Source organism: Pseudorca crassidens, chromosome 4 (genome assembly GCF_039906515.1).
Source record: "Pseudorca crassidens isolate mPseCra1 chromosome 4, mPseCra1.hap1, whole genome shotgun sequence".
NCBI classification, from domain to species: Eukaryota; Metazoa; Chordata; class Mammalia; order Artiodactyla; family Delphinidae; genus Pseudorca; species Pseudorca crassidens.
The window spans coordinates 36,742,958-36,767,734 of NC_090299.1; the positions used below are offsets into that span (position 1 = coordinate 36,742,958).

General features: G+C 42.7%; 1 protein-coding gene across 1 annotated transcript in view; it reads right to left on the reverse strand.

Annotated features, from left to right (window-relative positions):
• The window catches only part of STK32B (serine/threonine kinase 32B), a 340,079-nt gene that overhangs the window by 222,613 nt on the left and 92,689 nt on the right, over positions 1-24,777 (reverse strand). The window contains exon 2 of the mRNA XM_067735498.1: positions 22,835-22,890. Within this exon, the coding sequence (XP_067591599.1) occupies positions 22,835-22,890 (56 nt within the window). The remainder of the gene's footprint in view (positions 1-22,834; positions 22,891-24,777) is intronic.

A 24,777-nucleotide genomic window follows, 5' to 3' on the forward strand; every position in this document is an offset into this window, starting at 1 on the left:
TCTAGGAGGTGGGTCAAAAAGGATCTTGCTGTGATTTATGTCATAGAGTGTTTTGCCTATGTTTTCCTCTAAGAGTTAAAGGATGCTCAACATCACTAATCATTAGAGAAATGCAAATCAAAATCACAATGAGGTATCACCTCACACGGGTCAGAATGGCCATCATCAAAAAATCTACAAACAAGAAATGCCCGAGAGGGTGTGGAGAAAAGGAAACCCTCTTGCACTGTTGGTGGGAATGTAAATTGATACAGTCACTGTGGAGAACAGTATGGAGGTTCCTTAAAAAACTACATATAGAACTACCATATGACCCAGCAATCCCAATACTGGGCATATACCCTGAGAAAACCATAATTCAAAAAGAGTCATGTACCACAATGTTCATTGCAACACTATTTACAATAGCAAGGACACGGAAGCAACCTAAGTGTCTATCGACAGATGAGTGGATAAAGAAGATGTGGCACATATATACAATGGAATATTACTCAGCCACAAAAATAACGAAACTGAACTATTTGTAGTGAGGTGGATGGACCTACAGTCTGTCATACAGACTGAAGTAAGTAAGAAAGAGAAAAACAAATACCATATGCTAACACATATATATGGAATCTAAAAAAAAAAAAAGGTTCTGATGACCCTAGGGCCAGGACAGGAATAAAGATGCAGACGTAGAGAATGCACTTGAGGACACGGCGGGGGGGGGGGGGGGGGGGGGCGGGCGGGGGGGGAAGGGTAAGCTGGGACGAAGTGAGAGAGTAGCATTGACATGTATACACTACCACATGTAAAACAGATAGCTAGTGGGAAGCAGCTGCATAGCACAGGGAGATCAGCTCGGTGCTTTGTGACCACCTAGAGGGGTGGGATAGGGAGGGTGGGAGGGAGACGCAAGAGGGAGGGGATGTGGGGATATAGGTATGCATATGGCTGATTCACTTTGTTATACAGCAGAAACTAACACACCATTGTAAAGCAATTATACTCCAATAAAGATGTTAAAAAACAAAACAACAAACAAAAGTAAAAAGACAAAAAATAAAAGAAAAGGTGTGGCTGGGATCCCTTAACTTCCTCCTCTATAAACTGAGGGCTTGAATCTATTTTCTAAGGCATCTTAGAAACACTCTATGTTTCTCAGGAACACAGAGCTGGACGCGGGGTCTGGAGAGCTGGGCTCTGCTCATGGCCCTCTTGCACGTATCCCTGGCTCCTCTGCCCTTGCTTCTTCACTGGCCAAGCAAGGCAGGTAGCAATGGCTGACTCAACCTGACCAGGGGACAGAGAGGCTAAAATGAAAAAAAGACCGAAGACAAGTCTAAGGCACTGAGTAGAGACAAAGGTCTGCCGGCAAGTCTCAGAGACACAGAAAGAGTTTGGGTTCTCGGGTCACTCTGAGCGGGGCTTATATTCCAGTTCTTTGCTGTGCAACCACCCTCTCTGAGCCTCAGTCTACTCATCAGTAAAATGGGGGTGGTTTGTTCTTACTCCAAGGGCTGTTGTGAGGACATGGGAGGGGATGCTGTGAAGGGCGTGGTGTGGTGCTGTCATGTCGGAGGTACCGAATGGAGGTGAGTTTTCTTTACTTCCCGTAGGGTTATGGACATTTAATGCTCCCGGGACAGAGGCCTCTCAGCAAATGCAGTTATTATTGTGATTACTGGTACTGTCATCACAACCATCATTAAGGACTTATCTGAAGGCAGGGCAGGGTGCTGGGAGGGAGGCATGCTTCCCAGGACACAGGGTCCCATGGCTGGAGCTTGGGGTGACATTTCCTACTGGCTTGCCAGGGTGGCTTGAGCCAATCCCTTCACGTTGCAGACCCAAGGAAGCTGGGACAGGTGGGACCAGCCCTCAGGCTCTCTGTCAGGCAGGATGACTGTGGCACAGGGAATGCAATGCACAAAACCAAATAGGAGGGGACAGGCAGGCTGTAGTCCTGGTTGAACAGTTCTGACCCCCTCAGCTTGTGACGGAGACTTTATTTGGTTCAAGGGTCTTTGCAGATATAATTAAGGCTCTCAAGATGTGTCATCTAGGATTAGGGCGGGCCCCAAATCAACCAGTGTCTTTATAATAAGAGAAAAGAAGGCAGAGATTGGAGAGATGATGCATCTTTAAGGCAAGGAAGGCCTAGGATAGCCGCAACCCCAGTAGCCAAGAGACAGGCCCGGGACAGATCCTTCCCAGAGCTTCCGGAACAGTGGAGAATAAACCTCTGCCGTTTTAAATCACCCCGTTATTAAAGCAGCCACAGGAAACTAAGACAGTCTGTAAATGTCCATCATGGCCATCGACTTCTGGCTGACCAACTCGGCCAGGCACCTCTGTGATCCTTCCTGTGCAGTGCGTTTCATGTGAGCCCCGCAGGTCTACAGTCAGGTGTCCACAGAGCCCAGCAGAGCGTGTGGCCCACACAGGTGCCCAGGAAACATGGGCGGGTGGGGAGCTGAGCACACTGCTGAGCCTGGGACCCAACCCTGAGCCCTGAGTGCATTAACTCCCCAATCAGCGCCCGGGACTCCACATGCCAGCCCGATCCCCTGGCCTGTGTCCTCTCCCCCTGAGTCCCTGTGACCAGAGTGACTGCCGGTACTTAGAGTTAGTGCCTGAGATTTCAGAGGCGGGGACATTTCACCGTACTAGCTTCGTCACCAGCAGCGTCTCCTCGGCTCTGGCCTCTGCACATGCCCTTCTGCCCAGTGGGAACTTCCCCAAAATGAAAGACTTGAAGCCCTGCAGGGGCTTTCTTTCACCTTCAGGAAGTGTTCAAGGTCTGTGTCTTGTCATTCAAAGTCCTCCGCGCCTCCGTCACCTCTGACAGCAAGTGCGTGCTCACACCACACAGAGACATACGTACCACACACATACACATACATACACACACCACACACACATATATACACATACGCACAAATACACACACATACACACACCACACACCACACACGCACACATCCCCTTCATGCCAGCTACTCACCCCCCTTAGAATTTCTTTAAAGAGTTTCTCCACCACCACTGCTTTCTCCCCTTCTCACTTCCTCCCGGGCCCATGACCCCCTCCCTCCCGCTCACCCACCAGCGCTGTCTCTGCTCATTCGTTACTTTCTGTAGGAGGTTCCCTTTTATTTCGGGGGGGCTGCCTCAACAGCCTTCCCAGTGGGCTCCCACAGCCCCTATTTCTACTGGGCTGCTTCCTACACTGGATCTGCCCTGTTTACTGACTGACAGGCAGACCCCAGGCACCAGGAAGGCAGGAGCCATGCTGCCTGGTGCCCTACGGAACCCCGAGCTTCCAGAGGCTCAGACATGTGAACTTGTCACCTTGGCCCCTGACCCCCAGCACGAGCATGTTCTGTTCCCTCTGCTTAGAATACCCTTCCTACAGGCCGTCCCCTGCCTCACCCCTTGCGGGCATCACCATCTCCTGACCTGAGGGCCACCCTGACCTCCAGGCCTGAGCGGGAGTCCACAGAGGCGCTGGAATTTCAGTTAAGACAAGGCCCACCAGGCCCTGTGTGCTCGAGGGAGGTGGGGTCCTCGATGCCTGGACTCACAGCAGGAGGGCCTGCCGGTCCTCCCAGCTCTGAAGCCCAAGGCGACCCCGTGACGGAGGGGATCTGCTAAAACTAAAGCAGCATCTCAGCCTCCTGGGCTCAGGACAGGTGTTCTAGAGGCAACGTCAGCCCTCCTCACCAACAGGCAGCTCTGCCCACATCCTGGGAGCCTTCAAAACAGAAGAGGCGGGTCCCACGTGGCCCCAGAGCTCCTAAGCAGGTCAGCACAGAGCGCTTTCCACTAGACATCACAGGTAATGAGTCAAGGGATGAGCAATTTGGCCAAAGCCACCCAAGCTGCTGACAGGCAAGCCCCCAGTTAACACTCCTCATTAGTCTAATTCAATGAGGACACCTGATGTTATCATTATTAATTACAATTTACTGGCACAGATAAATAAATGCTAGCGAGCATGGATTTCAGGCGGTTTGCCGTGAGAATGGCACGTGTCAAGCACACTCTGCATCAGGAATTTGGGAACTGACCCCAGTTCAGCAGAGAAGGGGTAGGGATGCGTGTTGAGAACCTCCATCACACCAGCACCTGGTGGTCCTCAGCCGGACCTTACCTTCAAAGCACTGATGGCCTCGGTTCTGTGGCAACCCCAGAGGTCTGCGAGGGTCCTGGGATGTTGTATTTTGTAAAAACTCCCTGGGGGGAGTCTGATAAGCAGGCTAGTTGAGAATCACTTCGCTGGATTCTTCAGGAAAGTCCTTGTCTGCCTGCATCTTCAGTGACCTTGATGGTCAGGACTGTAACCCTCACTTTTCAGCTCAGGCAAGCCAAGCTCTGGGGGGACAGCTCACCCAGAATCAGAGAAGCCAGAGCTGTGCTGGTAACCCAGAACTGTGCGGGTGCAAAGGCTGGCTCTGCCCTTCCATGGACCAGCCTGGATGCCCTTTCTCACCTGACTCAGTTGACCTTCTCTGTGCTGCCCACCCCACCCCCAGCTTGAGGACACTTAGCAGATGCTGTTGACTGATGCACAGCTATAGGGCGACATTAACGGACACTGGTTATGCTCACAGGAGCAAGATTCTGGGAAACAACCAATTTGGGGAAAAGCAAAAAAAATAAATAAATTAAGATTAAATAAGGTCACTAAAAAAGAGTGATCATGCTAGGTACTGCTGTTCAAATATCCTTATCTGACAAGAAGACTGTCTTTGGCAGACAATGATTGTTAACTACCCAAATGCATCCTCCCTCTTCTTCCTTTTGAATAGGACAATTTTCTTCAAGGAGGCAGTATGATCCATTAAATACTCATTTGCAGCCAGAAGTAGCCATAGTTCTTGCCAATGAAATATTAGTCTGCTATTGGCTTCTAAGAAAAGTCTTGCTTTCTGAATAAAAGGGAATAGCTACAGATGGTTCCACTTCTCTCCCCTTGGCCACTATTCTTCTCCTTTCTACCTTGAGCACATATGTAATGTCTGGAGCTGCAGCAGCCCCTTGTGACCATGAAGCTACGAAGGTCTCAGAGTTACTGAACCTGTTATCATAGCGCCACCTACCTTCAGACTTCTTGTTATGTGAGAAAATAAACCCTCTTTGTTTAAGCCACTATAAGGCAGATTTTCTGTTTCTCACTCCTGAGAACATCTCCATCTGATACACAAACTATACGATGATGTTTCATGGCACAGAAAGTCCATGTGGGCTGTGACCAACGGTGGCCTCACTAGAGTGATCAAAAGTTAGCTTCAAGAAAAATACTCATTTGGATGAATATTTCACTCAACAGACATGTGTGAAATGCCTGTCATGGTCCTGGCATTATGCTAGCCATGAAGATATGACACTGCTCTAGGAACTCAAGGTTCAATGGGATAAACAAACAATACTCAAGAGTGAAAGACAAAGTTGCTCACTTCAGGTCACTGGGCCCTACATGGCGTGGCCTCAAGTCCCCTCTAATTCTATCTGTTACTCTCCTCCCTGCTCACTTCCCACCATGGCCCTTGTGCCATTCCTGTGTCTGCCATGCTCTTCCCCAGGTGTCCAGTCTTGGGTCCTCACCTCCTTCAGGCTCTACCCATGAATCACCTTATCCTATAAGCCATCCCTGTCCTCCATGTGTGAATGAGCTAATCCCTCCTCAGTCCCCATCCTCCCTCCCTGTTTCCTCCATCACCCTGGCCAAGTTCCATAACAGCACATGATTCTTGGTTTGTTTGTTTTCCCTTTGTCTGTCTCGCCCACTGTGGCGTAAACCCCATAATGATAGGGATTTTCCTATTATTCACTGCTCCCTCCTCAGTGACTAGAACAGTGCCTGGAACATCTAGTTGACATCTGTGGCTGGCTGGCTGGAGAAATGGATAATTACTACTTAGGAAAGAACAGTGCTATAGGATAGGTGAGCACATGGGACTGAGGGACCTGAGAAGAGGGATCCTAACCAGGATATGGGATTAGGGAAAGACATTCTGGAAGAGGCTGCATTTGAACTGTTTCTCAGTCATCAAGGGTTGGCTTCATGAGGATGGAGGTGTAGGAAGAGAGGGAAGGAAGTGCATTACCAGGAGAGTGCACAGCCCCTCTCTAAGTACAGAGAGGTGGAACATGCATGGTGCATTTTAGCATGTGTTAGTAGCGTTCTCAACTTCCCCATCTGTAAAATGGGGGTAGCAGTGTACTTATCTTAGTGGGTGGTTGTGAGGGTTACATGGTAAGCACTTACTAAATTATTGATTATTATTGTGATTATGATCATCATTCACACATGTACTGAAGGTAAGACCAGAGAACGTTGTAGAGATGTGCAGAAGTGGCCCAAGAAGGAGCTCAGGAACAATTTCACAATTATTTGGTGTGATGGTTGATTTTATGTGCCAGCTTGGCTGGGCTATGGTGCCCAGACATGTGGTCAGACATGATTCTGTATGTTTCCGTGAAGGTGCTTTTAGATAAAATTAATTTGTGATGAATTTTAAAAGGTGGACTTTGAGTAAGCAGATTGCCCTCCATGTGGGTGGGCCTCATCAAATCAGTTGAAGGTCTGAATAGAACAAAAGACTGACCTCCCCCAAGAAAGAGGGAATTCTGCAGCAGATGACCTTTGGCCTTTTACAGCAACATCAGCAACTTCCTGGGTCTCTAGCCTGACAGCCTATCCTGCAGATTTTTAGACTTGCCAGCCTCCATCATCATGTGAGCCAATTACTTAAATAAATCTATCTATATCTATATCCACACACCTCTTTTTAGTTCTGTTTCCCTGAAGAACATTGACTAATACATGCGGCAATGAGCTAGCCAGGATCAGAAGTCAGCACCTGATTTCAACTTCTCATGGACCCAAGGAGTCACTTAGGCCAGCACAGGAAGCACAGCACAGGAAGCACATTTGGAAGCACAGGAAGCTCAAACTGCTTGGTACTTGATTCTAAACTGTCTGTCCCCAGTCAGCATAAAAAGAGACAGCAGCATGGGGAGACACGCCTTGATTGGGGCACAGCCCCATGGTGTGTCCAGCTACGCTCTAAGCCAAGCCAGTCTCCTTCAGATGCTAAGAAACAGTGCGCCTGTCCCGCGGACACTTCATCTGTGAGTTCTGACCTGTATCAGGTGATACTCCCTGGTGTCCACCCTGAGACGGTGCATGACAGACATCATGGAGATCATGGCAAAAGATGAGGTGACAAAGGTGAGTGAGGAGCAGGTGACAGATGGCTTTGAATGACATGATTAAAGGTCAGTGATGCAGGTTGAATGTGTTTCCCCAAATCTGTATGTTGAAGCCCTGACCCCCAGTACCTCAGAATGTGATGCATTTGTCGATAGGACTTTTTTTTTTTTTTTTGGCGGTACGTGGACCTCTCACTGTTGTGGCCTCTCCTGTTGCGGAGCACAGCCTCCGGACATGCAGGCTCAGCGGCCATGGCTTATGGGCCCAGCCGCTCCGCGGCATGTGGGATCCTCCTGGACCGGGGCACGAACCCGTGTCCCCTGCATCGGCAGGCGGACTCTCAACCACTGCGCCACCGGGGAAGCCCCGGCGATAGGACTTTTAAAGAGGTAACTGAGTTAAAATGGGGTCATGAGGGCAACCCAATTGGGTTGGTGCCCTCTGGCCTCCAGAACTGTGAGACGATCACTCCTGTGGTTTAAGGCCCCCAGCCTGTGGGATTTTGTCACATCAGCACCAGCAGAACAATACAGTTGGCTTTTGTCCTGAGGGCACTGGGGAGATACAGAAGGGTTTAAAAAGTGGATCCTAGGTATACAATTGCAAATGAATGAATAAAGGAAAGAACATACAAACAAACAACATGGAAAATGTGGGTTTTGAGGGGGAGGGGAGTTCTTTCTGGCAACAGGGTGGAGGAGAGTTTGGAGGTAATTCCAAGAGGTGATCGTGTGTTTTATAAATAATGCCACTGCTTATGCACACAGTTTCGCTCTGGAGTCATAAGGGACATCACTTTGTCAGGAAACACCAAAAAGTAGTCATGGGGGCAAGGGTCCAGGACCAACCTTGGTGCTTTCTGACACCCTTAGTGCTGGAAATGTATCTTTTAGGGTGAAGCAAGGTTGAGACCACTTTACAGATGTAAAAAGGCCTGGGAAGGCTCATCCAGAATATGAAATGAGACGTCATTGCTGGAAAATGCGAAATGCAAACGAGCAATGACGTCTGTTAAATTGGTCAGTAATGGATCATTTGCTCTGGCCTATGCTTGAAAGCCATTCGCGAATGAGCTTGCATTTCCTGTGATATTTAGCTCTTAATAAAGTGATCCCTGGGAGCCAGCAAATTCCTCCAACCTATGCTTCAAGCCAAACATGGACTAATTAATATGAAAGGAATAAATATTCATTAAAAAGAAATGGATTCCACCGCTTATAAAAGATGTCTGCATGAACAGTAAAAGCTTCTAGTAAAAGTATCATGTTTAAGAATTCTAAAAATGATTCTTACATAAGAATAACAGCTCACTTTGGAAACACAGAGAAGTTAGGTAACTTGCCCAGAGTCATCTGGTTGACCAGAATTCCAACTCAGCTCTGTCAGACTTGGAGGCAAAGCTCTCTAACCATTTTGCTATAAACTGATTAACTCTTGCGTTGTCCTGAAAAGAGCAAACATATATTCCAAGTCCCTGCTTGTGGCAGACACAATGTTGGCTGGGCATCTTACACACATTTGCTGCCATGGCCCCATTACTAAGTCTGTCCCTGCCACAGGACCTTTGCATCTGCTGCCCCTTTTGTATGTGATGCTCTACCCCCTGGATCTCCACATGGTCTGTTTCCTTCTTAGCAGTTAGGCCTTGGCTTAAATGTCTCCTTCTCGGCAAAGCCTTCTCTGTTGCCCTCTCCTCCAAGGAAAGCAGGCCTACCCTCCCAGGTCATTGCACTATGCATCTTCTGCTGAGCAACTCTCATTATTGAAATTGCGGTTGGATATTGTTTGTGTATTTGTCTCCCTTACTAAACTGTCAGCTCTATGGCATCAGGGACCTCGTCCATCTTGTTTGCCACACCATCACAAGTACCTAGACTAATGCTGGGACAGAACAGTTGGCATAAACGTTTACTGTCTGACTCAAAATCCTGCTATGCTTTCCACCATGCTACCCTTATCTTAAAAGATGAACAAGATTTCCAAAGACTACATTTTTAAAGGAAAAAAACACTAAGTCAAATGTTTCTGAACATTCAAACTTATAAACATATATATAAAATCGAATCTCCACTTAATTCCAAAATGGATTTGTTGCAGTCTGGGCACTAAATTGGTTAGTCCGCTATTAATCAAAATTTTTTTTTCACACTATGAATTCACATGCAGATGTGAAAATCTGGAATGTGGAATGAGACAGCTAATAATATGCTTGCGTGTAGAAATGATCATCATTGCATAATAAGAGTGTGGAGTCTGGAATTATCAGCTGTGCAACTCTTGCTGAATTTTACCCAGACTCTTCCTTTGAGGGACATAAAGAGCTATTATCATATAAATCTGCGCCACTTTTTGCTGTTTTATGTGCAGACTGCCTCTGGCTATTCCATGAATTTTAATTAACTCTCTGTTTATTTTGCTTCAACCCTATGACTCTCTAAGCACGGGGCCCATTTGCTAATCCAAGAAACACACTTTGGAAGCAAACTTCTCAGAAAGTTCTCCCAAAGGTATCTTCCTCCTTCCCTTGGAAATAATTAAGCCCTGTTGACTTCAAAGTTGACTCAGAGCAGGACACTCCAGTCTGGACTCTCTCTGCTGGTGCAGGAGCAAAATGTCCAGTGGCTCAACGAACGAAGGGGTCAAGAGCAACCTGTGGGAGGTGGAGAGTGAGTCAGGAGAGAGGTGGAAATTGAAGGGGCATTTGTGAAAAATTAGAGTTTGCAGCAGGGGAGATAGAGAAATTCTCCTCAGGATTCTAACCCCAGTCAGTATAAACCAGTCAACTAACTCTTAGCAGTTGATTGGTTAATTGTCAAGTTTTTCATTCATTTACATAATATGTATTCATTCAGTTAATTATATAGAGCATATATGTCATATGTATCATATGCACATGTATATGTAAGTATATATTATATATGAATATAAATATACACACTGCTTAGTGGATATGTATATATGCATGTATTTGTATGTATATGTGTGTAGATATACATACATACTACTTTGTGGGCTTACATATATATGTATACATATATGAGTGTGTATATGTATCTATATAATATATGGTGGGTATCTGTATATCTGCCTATATATAAACTGTTTAGTGGGTGTATATATATATATGTATATACGTATATTTACTGCTTATATGCATATACATTTACATGTGTTTATAAATACTATATGTATGTGTATATACATACATGTAGATGTGTGTGTATATATATGCATGTGTCTATGTATACAGCTTACTAGGTGTGTATATATGCATATTCATATGTGTGCTAATATGTATATATACACTGCTTAATGTGTGTATACGTATATCTATATGCTGATTAGTGAGTGTGTGTATGTATGTGCATTAGACATATATGTATGTGTAAATATACATATGTGTGTATATGTATTATACTTTATACATATATATTTGCTTAGTAGGTACTGGAGATACAACTGTGGACAGTGAGGGAACATTGCTGCCCTCAGAGAGAGCTTATGTTCTGGTGCATGAGACCAACAACTAAGAGGACAAATTAATAAGCATGCAGTGGAATTACAGGTAATGACGGGTGCACTGAAGAAAAGGGGACCAGAAAGGGTACATGGATATGAACTGCTTGGGGTGGAGTCAAGTGGGGTGGATATTCAGAGAGGGCCCCCATTGAGGGGACATTTGAGCAGAATTCTGTATGGTATGAGTGATCCTTGCAGAGTTCTGGGGGAAAGTGATCAAGGCTGAGGGCACAGCAAGTGTAAAGGTTCCGAGTTAGAAATAAGTTCAGCATGTTCGAGAGATGAGAAGATGGGCTGAGCGGAATGAGTAGGAAGATGGAGGGGGTAGAGAGAGGTGTCAGCAAACTAGGCACAAGTCAGATTGCTGGGCCTTGGGGGCCAGCAGAAGAGGTTGGCATTCATTCTGAAAGCAGCAAGCATGTGATCCAATCCATGCTTTATCACATCACTGGCTGCTACGTAGACCAGGGCTTTCCCTCTTCTTTCTCTCTCCCCCTCATCCATTCTCTAGGTAGCATTTATTGAGCCTTTACCACCTGCTGAGCACTAAGCCAGGTGCTGATGGGACTGGGCAGGTGAATATGACCAATCTCAAGCTTTCAGGAATCTCACACTCTGATGGCAGAGGCAGCTGAGCAAGCTGAAGACCATCCCTTGGCAAGATGTGCTGTGACAGATGGAAAGAGGAAGCTAAGAGAGCCAGGTCTTCCCCTGACGCACCCCTTCAGGTGGTTACCTAAAACTTTCCAGAACCCACCACATCACCCAGGGCCAAGAAGACAGGAAAGGCATTTTAAAAATGCCAACCATATGTCAGGTCTGATGTTGGAGGCTGCATGGTCTCTGCCCCTTATTTTCCCAGTAAGATCACTCAGGGCATTCTTTATAAGTCTTTATTTGCCTTCATTGTACAAAGGTATTTTTGTTCTCTTTTATCACTAGAAAGATATCGCTCCATTGTCTTTGGGTTTACATAGTTTCCATTTCCTAACACAATGTGTCCTTTTGTTCTCTGGTTGATTTTAAGATTTTCTCTTAATGGTTTTAAACTATTTATTAATTGATTATGATGATCATTGATGATGTTTTCCTTGTGTTTCTCTTGCTTGGAGTCAGTTGAACTTCTTGGATTTGATTTTATCATTTTCATCAATTAAAAAAAAATTCAGCCACAATTTCTGCAAATATATTTTATATGCCCATCCCTCCTTCTGGGACTCCAATTACACATATGTTAAACTATTGCATTTTGTTCCATAAGTCACTGAGGATCTGTTAACTTTTTTTCCTCTATGCTTCATCATGTATAGTTTCTATTGCTATATCTTCAAGTTCGTTAACCTTTTCTTCTGCACTGCCTAATCTGCTGTTAATCCCAACCAATGAATACTTCATTTCATATATTGTAGATCTCATTTCTCTAGGTTCTATTTGAGTGGTTACCAGAGGAAAGAGGGGTGGGGGGAAGGGAAAGAGATGGGAAGGGAATTAAGAGGTACAAACTACTAGGTATAAAATAGATACAAGGATATAATGTATGGCACAGGGAATATAACCAATACTTTATAATAACTTTAAATGTAGTATAATCTATGAACATATCAAATCACTATTTTGTACACCTGAAACTAACTTAACATTGTAAATCAATAAAAACATATAAATAAATAAAGTAAAATTGCAACGTCCAGTGTCCAAAAAAATTACTAGACATGCAAAGAAGCAGGAAAATATGACTCATAAGCAGGAGGAAATCTAATAAAGACAAACAAACCCAGGAATGGCACCAGTGATGAAATTAGTAAATAAGCATTAGTGATCAAATTATTTAAACAATTTTAAACAAAATTTAAAAGAGCTATTATTAATATGTTCTGTATGCTCAAGGATTTTAAGGAAAATGTGAACATAATAAGGATAGAAATGGGCATTCTTGTTTTTCAGAAGAGGAAACATAGGTTTGAAGAAGCTTTATGACTGGTCCAAGTTCACATGGCTAGAAACAGTGGGACCAGAATCTGAGCCTAGGCCTCCCCATCTAGAAAGCCCATGATCTTTCCTCTATGTTATGTTACTTCCCAAACCAAATGTCCAGTGTTTTTGGACACTGATGGACACTATCCCCCTGACCCCCATGGTCTCCTGCTGATACACATGTGACTAAAGCTATAGTTTCAACCTAACTTCTGTATTTGGGAGGAACACGTGGAAACAAAACAGGCTGTGTGCGACAGTGGGGTCCTCTCCAGGCTTCCGATTCATCATATGTAAATGGGGATAATAATGTCCAGCATACTGGGCTTTTAGGGCAACAAGGATGGTAAGAGGGGTCCAGTTCCTAGGACAATGACTGTGAGTTTCTGATTGGTCAGGACTCTACTCCACGTTGCAAATACTGGGAACCCAACATGATCTTGCATAATCAAAACAGGATGCCAGCTCCTGTAGCTGGTAAGGACACTGGATAAGGCTCACAGGACTGGAAGAGCACAAAGGCGGAGGCACTGATGGTACCTGCCCATGTTCCCTCTCCTGCACCTCCACACACCTCAGGATGCTTACTGTGGACACCTGTGACTCTCTGCTGGGGACCTTCTTCTGCCCTGGATGGGATAAGCCAAAAAGTGCAGGAGAGGTAATGCTGCTTAAAGCAGCCCTCCATCAATGATGAACAGGGAACTGTGCATAAAAACATCAGCTTCTCTGACCTTCGGCTGCCTCAAGGCACCCTCGGCATTGAGTTCCAGAATGGAGGTGAGTCCAAGGGCCTCAGTGGTGAGTGCTTTCACCAAATGCCCATCCTTGGCTGCCTTGCCTTCTGGGTCTCACTCCCCTTCTCTTTCAGGTGTTTCCTGGGATCACCTCTCCCCCAAAAAACTGCTTGCACTCAATTCTCTGTCTCAGTTTCAGCTCCTGGAGGAACTCAAGCTCAGACAGTGCCCAGCAGGGCCAGGACTGGGGTCCAGCAAGTGAGGGGGCAAAATGTTAGGAAGCAATGTCGACCTGCATTTGGAGGACCCTGGGAGCAATGCCTCCTTAAATTTTCACTCCTCGTGCCTTGCTCGCTCGCCCCAGTCCTGACCCTACTCAACAGGAGTCCATCTCTCCACCTGCCTCTTACATCTGTTTGTTTCTTCACTTTGGGCCTCATTCTTTCCTTTTGCAGAGAGACTTTCACCTTCACCAGTTGCTGAGAAAGATGGTCACCAACTCATGCAGACCTGTTTTCTTACAGAACATCATCAATGAGAGGATGAGAACAAGCCTTTCACCTCTGACTCCATGGAAGGATTATGAATGGCTGGGCTTGGGTCACACAGCCACTCCTTGGACCAAGCACCAGTCTAGCTGAATATGGCCCAAGTGGTTGGCCCAGCCAGGTCACATGCCCATCTCAGAAGGTGAGTGAGGAACCATAATAATTGACAGTCCACATGGGGTGGGGGAGGTGTTTTCCAAAGGAAAGAGATGTTACTGTGATAAGAAAGAGGACCAAAAAGCATGCTGAACAGTCAAAAACAACAGCTACTACAGTCCACTATGATTCTCCATTCCCTTTCCTTTTTACAGATGAGTAAAACTAAGCTTCAGGGTGGCTAATTCACTTTCCCAGGTAGCCACAACTAGTACATATCAGTCAGTCTGCTTCCCAAATCTAAAGTGTCTCCACTGAGATATGTAGAAAAGAATCTGCTGTGCCTCAACTGTCCTAAAATTCAGTCATAAATGGGTTATAAAAATTTTCAGTGAACTCCTGCTAAAATCAATGGATTGCCTGCAGCTGTTTACTTTGGTGCTACACTGGGGGAGCACAACTTCCTCCAGAATGAAAGTAAAATGGGATTTCTGGGAATTCACATGTGCTTTTTCCTGATAACCAAGGCTACTGTCATACTTTAACAATGAAATGTCTTTCTTGAAAACGCTTAATAAATGTCAGATATCAAAACCTGCCAAAGGCAGATAGCAAAGCCAAAATATCCCTTCAATATTAGGAGGGTGGTTTTCTTCATCTTAGTCCAGCCCAGTTCCACCTTGAGTCTCATAATAGTCACATAGACTCATCTACACTTACCATGAAAGGCAGCGATTATTTGGTATTTTGACCACAACAAAGCTACGTTCGATTGCCTTGAAGTAAACTAACCTCGTCCTGAATACTGGATGTCTGTGTACATTTTACATGAATTTGGGTGTCATCAAGAAATTGCTACAAGCTAAAGAGGGACTTAAAACTAGATGCTCTATAAAGCTTGCATGTTTTTCAGAACATCCACTATAACCATAGCTTTAATACATTTATGCTCTGGAATACAGGTTCTGAGAGCCAAGCCAGTAGGCAAACAGCAGCACAGATGTAGGCAGAAAAGGAAAACAAAACTTTTAAGGATGGTGACAGGATATAATCCATTGATGATTCATGAGGGCACATGCTAACAGATTTGGTAGTATGACAGGAAGGGGTGCAAGGAGCTCAGGACCAAAATCATCACTGACATGAGGGTAAAAGTGATATGCGTCTATGTGGTGCCGATTGTGTTGTGGACTTAAAAAGTTGCTTCCATGTTCCTTCATCCATGAAATCCTCGACATAAGGGACAACAGAAAGTAAAGATTTAACAGAATTTTAAAATCTTTTGTTGTTGTTGAAGTTCAGCTACTATCCATAGAGACTAGAGGCAAACTTCCTAAATTCTCTGGGCCACAACTCCTCTCTCTGAAAAATCCAGAGAGGGGGAATCTCAAACGTGGCACATAAACTCTGCCCAAATCTCTGGCTGACCCCTAAGGGCTATAAGGGGCAGACTATAAGCAATACAGTGAAGAAGAAAAGACTACGCTTCGTGTGCCTGTCCAAGAGGCAGAGTATGCAGTGTAAATCCAACCAAGTTAATTGCTCATTAAAACTATATTTTCAAAGAAATACAATGCAATCCGAAGTCTATACAACATAGCATTGGCAATATCCAGGATGCAACCCAAAACTATTCAACGTATAAAGAACCAGGAAAATGGAACCCATCCTCAATGGAGGTGAATCTTAAAATGACCCAGATGTTGGAATTAGCATAAAGGACATGAAAACAGCTCTTATGACTATGAATATGCTGCATGATATAAAGGGCAATATGACAGAAATAAATGAAAATATAGGAAATCTAAGCAAAGGGAGAGAAAATATTTTCTTTTAATCCAGAATTTCCACCTAGGCACAACATAGTCAAATTGCTGAAAGTCAAAGATGAAAGGAAAATCTTGAAAGGAGAGAGACGAAAGTGACACATTACTATCAGATAATAATGATTCAAGTCTAATGACGTCTCATCAGAAAGCATGGAGGTCAACTGACAATGGTACAAAATCTTTAAAGCAGTGAAGAAAAAACTGTCAACCCAATAACCTGTATCCAGTCAAAATATTCTTTAAGAAAGAAGGTGAAATAAATACATTTCAGAGAAAATAAAATTAAGAGAATGCGTTGACAGGAGACTTGCACCACATAAAATACTAAAGAAAATTCTTCAGGATGAATGGAAAGGACACCAGAGGGAAATTCAGACCTTCACGAAAGGTATGGGTAAATATCAAGAACTACTTTCCTCCTAATTTTTTAAAAGCGAAAAAACTACACATACTTTAAAATAGATATATATTTTACACATATATTATATATTCATATATTTCTATACATTTAAAGCAAAAAACTATAATATTGTATTGGAGACATGATTTAAGAAGCTGTAATACATATGACAACTATAGTATAATGGTTGACAGGAGTGGTAAATAGACCTATATGGTTGCCAGGTTTTTATATTTTATGTGAAGTATAAAATATTAACTCTAAGCAGACTGTGAAATAAACTGAAGATGTGTATTATAATCCCTAGAGCAACAATTTTAAAACATAACACAAGGAAGTGTAGCTATAAAGTCAGCAGATAAATTAAATGGAGATTCTAAATATTCAATTAATCCAAAGCAAAACAGGAAAAGAGAAACAGAAGAACAAAAGAGAAAGAGAACAAGAACAAATAAAGGACTAAAAGAGATTGCCAGGTGGATTTAAAGAGAAGCAAGACCTGACTATATGCTATCCTCAAGAGATTTATGTCAGATATAAAAACACAGATAGAATGAAAGAAAAGACATGGAAAAATATATGCCATGTAGGTTGGAATGACTATATTAATCTCAGAAAAAATAGGCTTCAAAAAAGATTATTAGCAGAGATAGAAAAGTTTATTTCACAATGATAATAAGGTCAATTCATCATGAGGCCATAACAACCATAAAACTGTATGCACCTAACAACAGATCTTCCAAGCATAAGAAGCAAAACTGACAGAATTAGGGCTTCCCGGGTGGTGCAGTGGTTGAGAGTCCGCCTGCCGATGCAGGGGACACGGGTTCGTGCCCCAGTCCAGGAGGATCCCACATGCCGCGGAGTGGCTGGGCCCGTGAGCCATGGCTGCTGAGCCTGCGCGTCCGGAACCTGTGCTCCGCAACGGGAGAGGCCACAACCGCGAGAGGCCCGTGTACCGCAAAAAAACAAACAAACAAACAAACAAAAACCTGACAGAATTAAAGGAAGAAGAAGCAACTCCACAATCAGAGCTGGAGATTGTATACAACCATCTCAGAAATGGATAAAACAACTAGATTGTTAAAATCAGTAAAGACAGAGATTGAGGAAGGAGGCGGTTCAAGATGGCGATGTAGGAAGATCCTGAACTCACCTCCTTCTATGGGCACAACAAATTTACAGCTACCTATGGAAAAATTCCCTATGAAAAGGATATGAAAACTAGCTGAACAGCTCCTCCACAACAAAGGATACAAGAGCCACATCAAGATGGGAAGGAGAAGCAGAGATGTGATCTTGCCCGAACCCCACGCTCAGTGTGGTGACCTGAAATTGGGAGGGGTCTCACAAATAAAAAACTTCTCCCTGAGGAGCCAGGGGTTTGTGCTCTCATCTGTCATCCCAACCCTTGGGACGTGCACTGGTAAGAAGAGCTCCCAAAATGCCTGGCTTTGAAAACCAGCAGGACTTACATCCAGAAGAACCACAGGGCTGTAGGGAACAGGGAACGCACTCTGAAAGGGCTCGCACACAGACTCACTCGCCCTGGGACCCAGCACGAAATCAACAGTATGAAAAGGTCTAGACCATAGGTGAAGGAGATTTATTTACTAATCTTAAAGCATCTGCGGGAGGGGCAGGAATCTGTTGGGACTCTTCCTGGAGACAGAAGCTGGCAGGTGCCATTTTTGTGCTCTCTCTCCACCTTGTTAGTCCCACTGTACGTGCCCCATCCTCATGCCACTTCTGCATCCCTGCCAAAGCCAGTTGACACATGCAGTGTGCCTCTTGAACACCTGGCTCAGGTGTCCAGGGGGGATTGTGTTTTGGGACCCCATGAGTCTGAAACAATCAGAGAGACTATTCTTGGCAGGCTACCACACTCCAGTTACTACACAGACAGCTGACTGTGATGCACCCCCAGTCTTCCTGTGAAAAAGCCCTATTTACCTGTCTTGAAGCTTAAGCCTGATGGACAGGCTTCCAGTTTTCCATACGTCTAGAGGCTATGGAAGGTCTAGGGGATATCACCTTTGTGCTCTCCCTTGACCTCACTACAGCTCACTGGTACCTCCCAGAAATGAAATCAAACACTCACCTGGAGCCCCGATTTTTGCAACTTCACTAATGGGACACCTGTAGATCACCTGGTGCGGAGGCCAGCAAGGTTTACAATTGCATTTTCACAGTACTGTGTATACTTGCATACCTTAAAAGCTGCCGCTTAATTTCTAATCAGCCTGAAATTAAGGGCTAACTGAGATCCCACCCTCTGGAACACTCACAAGTCTTCAACAACTGGGAATTACCAAGAATAAATCAGGGTGCTACGACAATCACAATGGTTCAAAATATAACCAAGAGCTAGGGCAAGGTTAAACAAGAAGGTTCATCTCCTTCACAAGGCCACTACTTCAAGACTGGGAAAGACAGCTGTTTTGCCTAATACACAGAAACACACAGAGAGTCAAGCAAAATGAGGAGAGAAAGGAATTTGTTCCAAACACAAGGAAAAGATAAAACCACAGGTTTTTAAAAAAAAAAAAAAAAACCTTAATGAAATGGAGATAAGTAATTTAGCTGAAACAGAGTTCAAAATGTTAGTCATAAAGATGCTCACTGAACTTGGGAGAAGACTAGATGAACACAGAGAGAACTTAAACAGAGATAGAAAATATAAGTAAGTACTAAATAAAAGTCACAAAGATGAAATATACAATAACTGAACTGAAAAATACACTAGAGGGGTTCAATAGCTGACTACAAGAAGCAGAGGAAGAATCAGTGGTCTGGAATAGAGGTCACTGGAACTCATTCAAATAGAGCAGCAAAAAGAAAAAAAAAATTCAAAAAGTGGAGATAGCTTAAGGGACCTATGAGACAACATCAAGCAGAATGACATTTGCATTATATGGGTCCAGAGGGAGAAGAGAGAGAAATAGGCAGACAACTTATTTAAGGGAATAATGGCTGAAAACTTCCCTAATCTGGAAAAGGAAACAGACATCCAGATTCAAGAAGCCCAGAGAGTTCCAAACAAAATGAACCCAAATAGACCCACACCGAGACACATTACAGTTAAAATGTCAAAAGCTGAAGCTAAATCGTAAAGGCAGCAAGAGAAAAACTTGTTACAAACAAGGGAACCCCCATAATACTATCAGCAGATTTTTTTTGCAGAAACTTTGAAGGCCAGCACTTTCAAAGGGCTGAAAGGAAAAAACTTCCAACCAAGAATAATCTACACAGCAAGGTTACTATCTAGAATTGAAGGAGAGATAAAGAGCTTTCCAGACAAACAAAAGCTAAAGGAGTTCATCACCACTAACCCAGACCTGCAATAAATGTTAAAGGGACTTCTTTAAGCTAAAAAGAAAGGGCACTAATTAGTAACAAGAAAACATATGAAAGTAAAAATCTCACTGGTAAATGTAAATATATAGTAAAGGTAGTGTATTGATCACTTACAAAGCTATTATGAAGTTTAAAAAATAAAAGTAATAAAAATAATAATTTAGTTAAATGATACATGAAATTTAAAAAATGTAAAATGTGAAATCAAAAACATAAAATGTGAAGGGGAGTTCAAAATGTAGAGTTCTAGAATGCATTCAAACTTAACTATCAGTTTTAAATAGATGATTTTATATATACACTTACATATATATTTATGTGTCTGTGTATATATATATAAGCTGTTACATGTGAGCCACATGGTAACCACAAAGCAAAAGCCTATAGTAGATACACAAAAGATAGTGATAAAGGAATCTAAGCATAACCCTATAGAATGTCATCAAACCAAAAGGGAAGAATGCAAGAGAAGAAGAAAGAAACATAGAGGAACTACAAAACAGCCAGAAAACAATTATCAAAATGGCAATAAGTACATAGTTATCACTACTTACTATAAATGTAAATGGACTAAATTCTCCAAACAAAACACATAGAATGACTGAACAGATAAACACCAAGACCCATATATATGCTGCCCACCACAGACTCATTTCAGATGTAAGGACACACACAAACTGAAAGTGAAAGGATGGAAAAAAATGTGTCATGCAAATAGAAACCAAAAGAGAGCTTGGGTAGATATACTTATATCAGATAAAATAGACTTTAAAACAAAGACTAATAAAAGGCAAAGATGAGCATTACATAATGATAAAGTCATCTCCAGCAAGAAGATATAACATTTGTAAATATTTATGCACCCAACATAAGAGCACCGAAATATATAAAATAAATATTAACAGACCTAAAAGGAGAAATTGACAGCAATACAATAATGGTAGGGAACTTATAACACTTATAACAATGGAAAATTATCCAGACAGAAAATCAACATGGAAACATCAGCCTTAAACCACACTTTAAACAAGATGGACTTAATACATACATATTGAACATTCCATCCAAAGGCAGCAGAATACATGTTCTTCTCAAGTGGACGTGTAACATCATCCAAGATAGATCATATGTTAGGCTACAAAGTAGTCTCAATAAATATAAGAAGATCAAAATCATGTCAAGTATCTTTTCTGACTACAATGGTATGAAACTAGAAATCATTTACACGAAGAAAACTGGAAAAACACGAATACGTGGAGACAAACAACATGCCACTGAACAACCAATGGGTCAAAGAAGAAATCAAAGGAGAAATTTTAAAAAATACCTTGAGACAAATGAAAATGGAAACACAACATACCAAAATCTGTGGAATGCAGCAAAAGCAGCTCAAAAAGGGAAGTTTATAGTGATAGAGGCCTACCTCAAGAAACAAGAAAAACCTCAAATAAACAACCTAACGATAAAGCTAAAGTAACTAGGAAAAGAAGAATAAATGAAGCCCAAAGTTACCAGAAGGAAGGAAACAATAAAAGTCAGAATAGAAATTAATGAAATAGAGACTGAAAAGATCAATGAAACTAAGAGCTGGTTCTTTGAAAAGATAAACAAAATTGACAAGTCTTTAGCTATACTCACTATGAAAAAAAGAGAGAGGGCTCAAATACATAAAATCAGAAATGAAAGCGATAAAATTACAACTAATACCAAAGAAATACAAAGGATCGTAAGACACTACTATGAACCATTATATGCCAACAAATTGGACAACCTAGAAGAAATGTTTAAATTCCTAGAAACATGCAGTCTTCCAAGACTGAATAATGAAGAAAGAGAAAATTATGAATAAACATAATTACTAGTAAGGAGATTAAAAACTCTCAACAAACAAAATCCAGGGTCAGACAGCTTCACTGGTGAATTCTACCAAACACCTAAATGTTTAATACCTATATTTCTCAAACTCTTCCTGTGGAGGAGGGAACACTTCCAAACTAATTTTACAAGGTCAGCATTACCCTGATACCAAAACCAAACAAGGGCACCACAAAAAAAGGAAATTACAGGCCAACGTACCTGATGAACATAGAAGCAAAAATCCTCAACAAAATATTAGCAAACTGAATTCAACAATACATTAAAAGGATCATCTACACTATTCAAAGTGACATTTATTCCATGGCTGCAAGGACGATTCAACCTCCACAAATCAATCAACATGATGTACCACATAAACAAAATGAAGGATAAAAATCACACGATCATCTCAATAGATGCAGAAAAGGCTTTTGACAAAATTCAACATCCACTTATGATAAAAACGCTCAACAAAATGAGTACAGAAGAAACCTCAACATAATAAAAGGCCATATATGACACGCCCACAACTAGCATCATACTCAACAGTGTAAAGCTGAATGCTTTTCCCTTTAGTTCAGGAACAAGACAAGAAGGCCCATTCTCACCACTTTTGTTCAACATGTGTAAATCTTGAGGACCGTATGCCAAGTGAAATGAGCCAGTTACAGAAAGATAAATACTTCATGATTCCATGTACAGGAGGTATCTAAAATATTCAAATTCATAGAACCAAAGGCCGGTTGCCAGGGCTTGAGGGGATGGGGACACAGGGAATTACTAACTAATGGGCATAAAGCTTCAGCCAAGCAAGATGAGTCAGCTCTAGAGATCTGCTCTACAGTGTTCTCTGTATAGGCAACAACGATACATAGATTGTACACTTAGAAATTTAAGCTGGCAGATCTCATGTTAAATCTTCTTTCCACAGTAATTTTTTAAAGTACCTCCATCGCAGGAAAGAGCTACTGCTGGCCATCACATAAATTTGTGGGGGTTTTCCACTTTCCTTATTTACATCCTCAAGGACGAAATAGCATTAGCAATCTTGAAATAATTACCATAGTAATTCACCTAAAGCAGGACTGCTGTAATTTAATTTTCAGAATGAAATGACAGCATATCCAAAGGAAACTATTCAGACTTCCTTTCACATTTCAAATTTAGCAAATTCAAATCTTTCTGTCCAACAGGAAATTCCCAGTGCCCAGCAATCAACAAAGAAACAAACACACAAACAGGCACATAGGCATAAGCCCAGTGGTCGGAACTTTCCTATTTTACTGATGAAATTTGTTAAAATCCATCATTCTTACCTTCCCAAAACTCCCTTTACCAATGGCCCGTAGGATCTGAAAATGGTCAAAGTTGACTGTAAAAGAAAAAAGAGAAAAACAGGAATAAGTCAGATTTGGCAAACCTTGTTTTGGTTCTTAAATGTCCTTCCCTGCACACCTACCCATGTATTTCAAACGGCTCCTGGTTTACTGCATCATGTTTGTCATGGCAGCACTCCACCACTGAATGGATACTTCTCGGCATATTCCATTTCCCCTCCCAGCACATATATTTGGCAGTTAACACCTCACCATATACCTAGACACCCACAACCATATACACCTATATGGTATATAGGAGGAGAGACATCATTTGGGCCAGAGGGAAGGCAGGACAGAGAAAAACCTGGATGCTTGGATTATCAAATTCTTGTACCTGCTAATCCCTTTGCCAGGATGACCCTTCCCTACTTCTAGTTCCTGTCTTGTCCATCAAGCACTCTTACCTTACATACTCAGACATCAGCTCACCTGCCTCAGTATCCAAGGAGTTAATCCCACCTCCATTATGGAACCTCTGGACCCCCAAGTTTCATGGCCACATCATGGTCCTTCCCTGCTTGGGTGTCTGTCTAAGCACTGATATCACGAGCCAAGAGGATGAGGATGATGATCCCACACCTTCCTCCTGGTATTGTCTCATGCCTCCCTTTCATCACGTTTCTTGATGGCGCTCCCCATTCCTGCTATCTCTACTGCCTTGCTCCAGTATGGCTTATACCCCATCCCCATAGCACAACAGGCCAACAACGTATGGCTATGCCACTCGAGCCAATGACAACTTACTGTGCCCCTTCTACTTGGCCACTCTCTCAAAACACCTGCATAGCTTCAATGGAAGCGCACCCTCTTGATTTTCCATTTCATGCATCAACCCTTTTGCACACACATCTTTGTCCTCCTGGCCATTAATTACTGGACTCCATCAAGCCTCCATCCTACAAGCTTCCTCTCTTCACTGGCTCCAAAGGCTTCAGTCACCACCTAATGGCCCATGACTTTCCAGGCTGTGTGTACCGATTGATCCTACCACACAGAAACTCCTGAAGGCTTTGGAGCCACCTTGAACTCAATGGGTCCAAAATGGAACTTAGGAGAGGGTGTGGAGAAAAGGGAATTCTCCTCCACCATTGATGGGAATGTAAATTGATGCAGCTACTATGGAGAACAGTATGGAGGGTCCCTAAAAGACTAAAAATAGAACTATCATATGATCCACCAATCCCACTCCTGGGCATATATCCAGAAAACATGAAAACTCTAATTCAAAAAGACACATGCACCCCAATGTTCACAGCAGCACTATTCACAATAGCCAAGACATGGAAGCAACTAAATGTCCATCGACAGATGAATGGATAAAGGAGAAGTGTTACATATATACAATGGCATACTACTCAGCCCTAAAAAAGAATGAAATAATGCCATTTGCAGCAACATGGATAAACCTAGAGATTATCATACCAAGTGAAGTAAGTCAGACAAAGAAAGACAACTATCATATGATATCACTTATATGTGGAATCTAACAAAATGATACAAATGAACTTATTTACAAAACAGAAACAGACTCACAGACATAGAAAAGAAACTTATGGTTATGAAAGGGGAAAGGGGAAGGCAGGAAGGATAAATTAGGAGTTTGGGATTAACAGATACACACTACTATATATAAAACAGATAATCAACAAGGACCTACTGTATAGCACAGGAAACTATATTCAATATCTTGTAATAACCTATAATGGAAAATAACACATATATATGTATATATATATACATATATATATACACATACATAGGTATATATACACACACATATATACAGGCTGGTGGTTGCCAAAGGGGAGGCAGGGGGGAGAGGGATGGTTTGGGAGTTTGGGATGAGCAGATGCAAACTAGTATATATAGGATGGATAAAC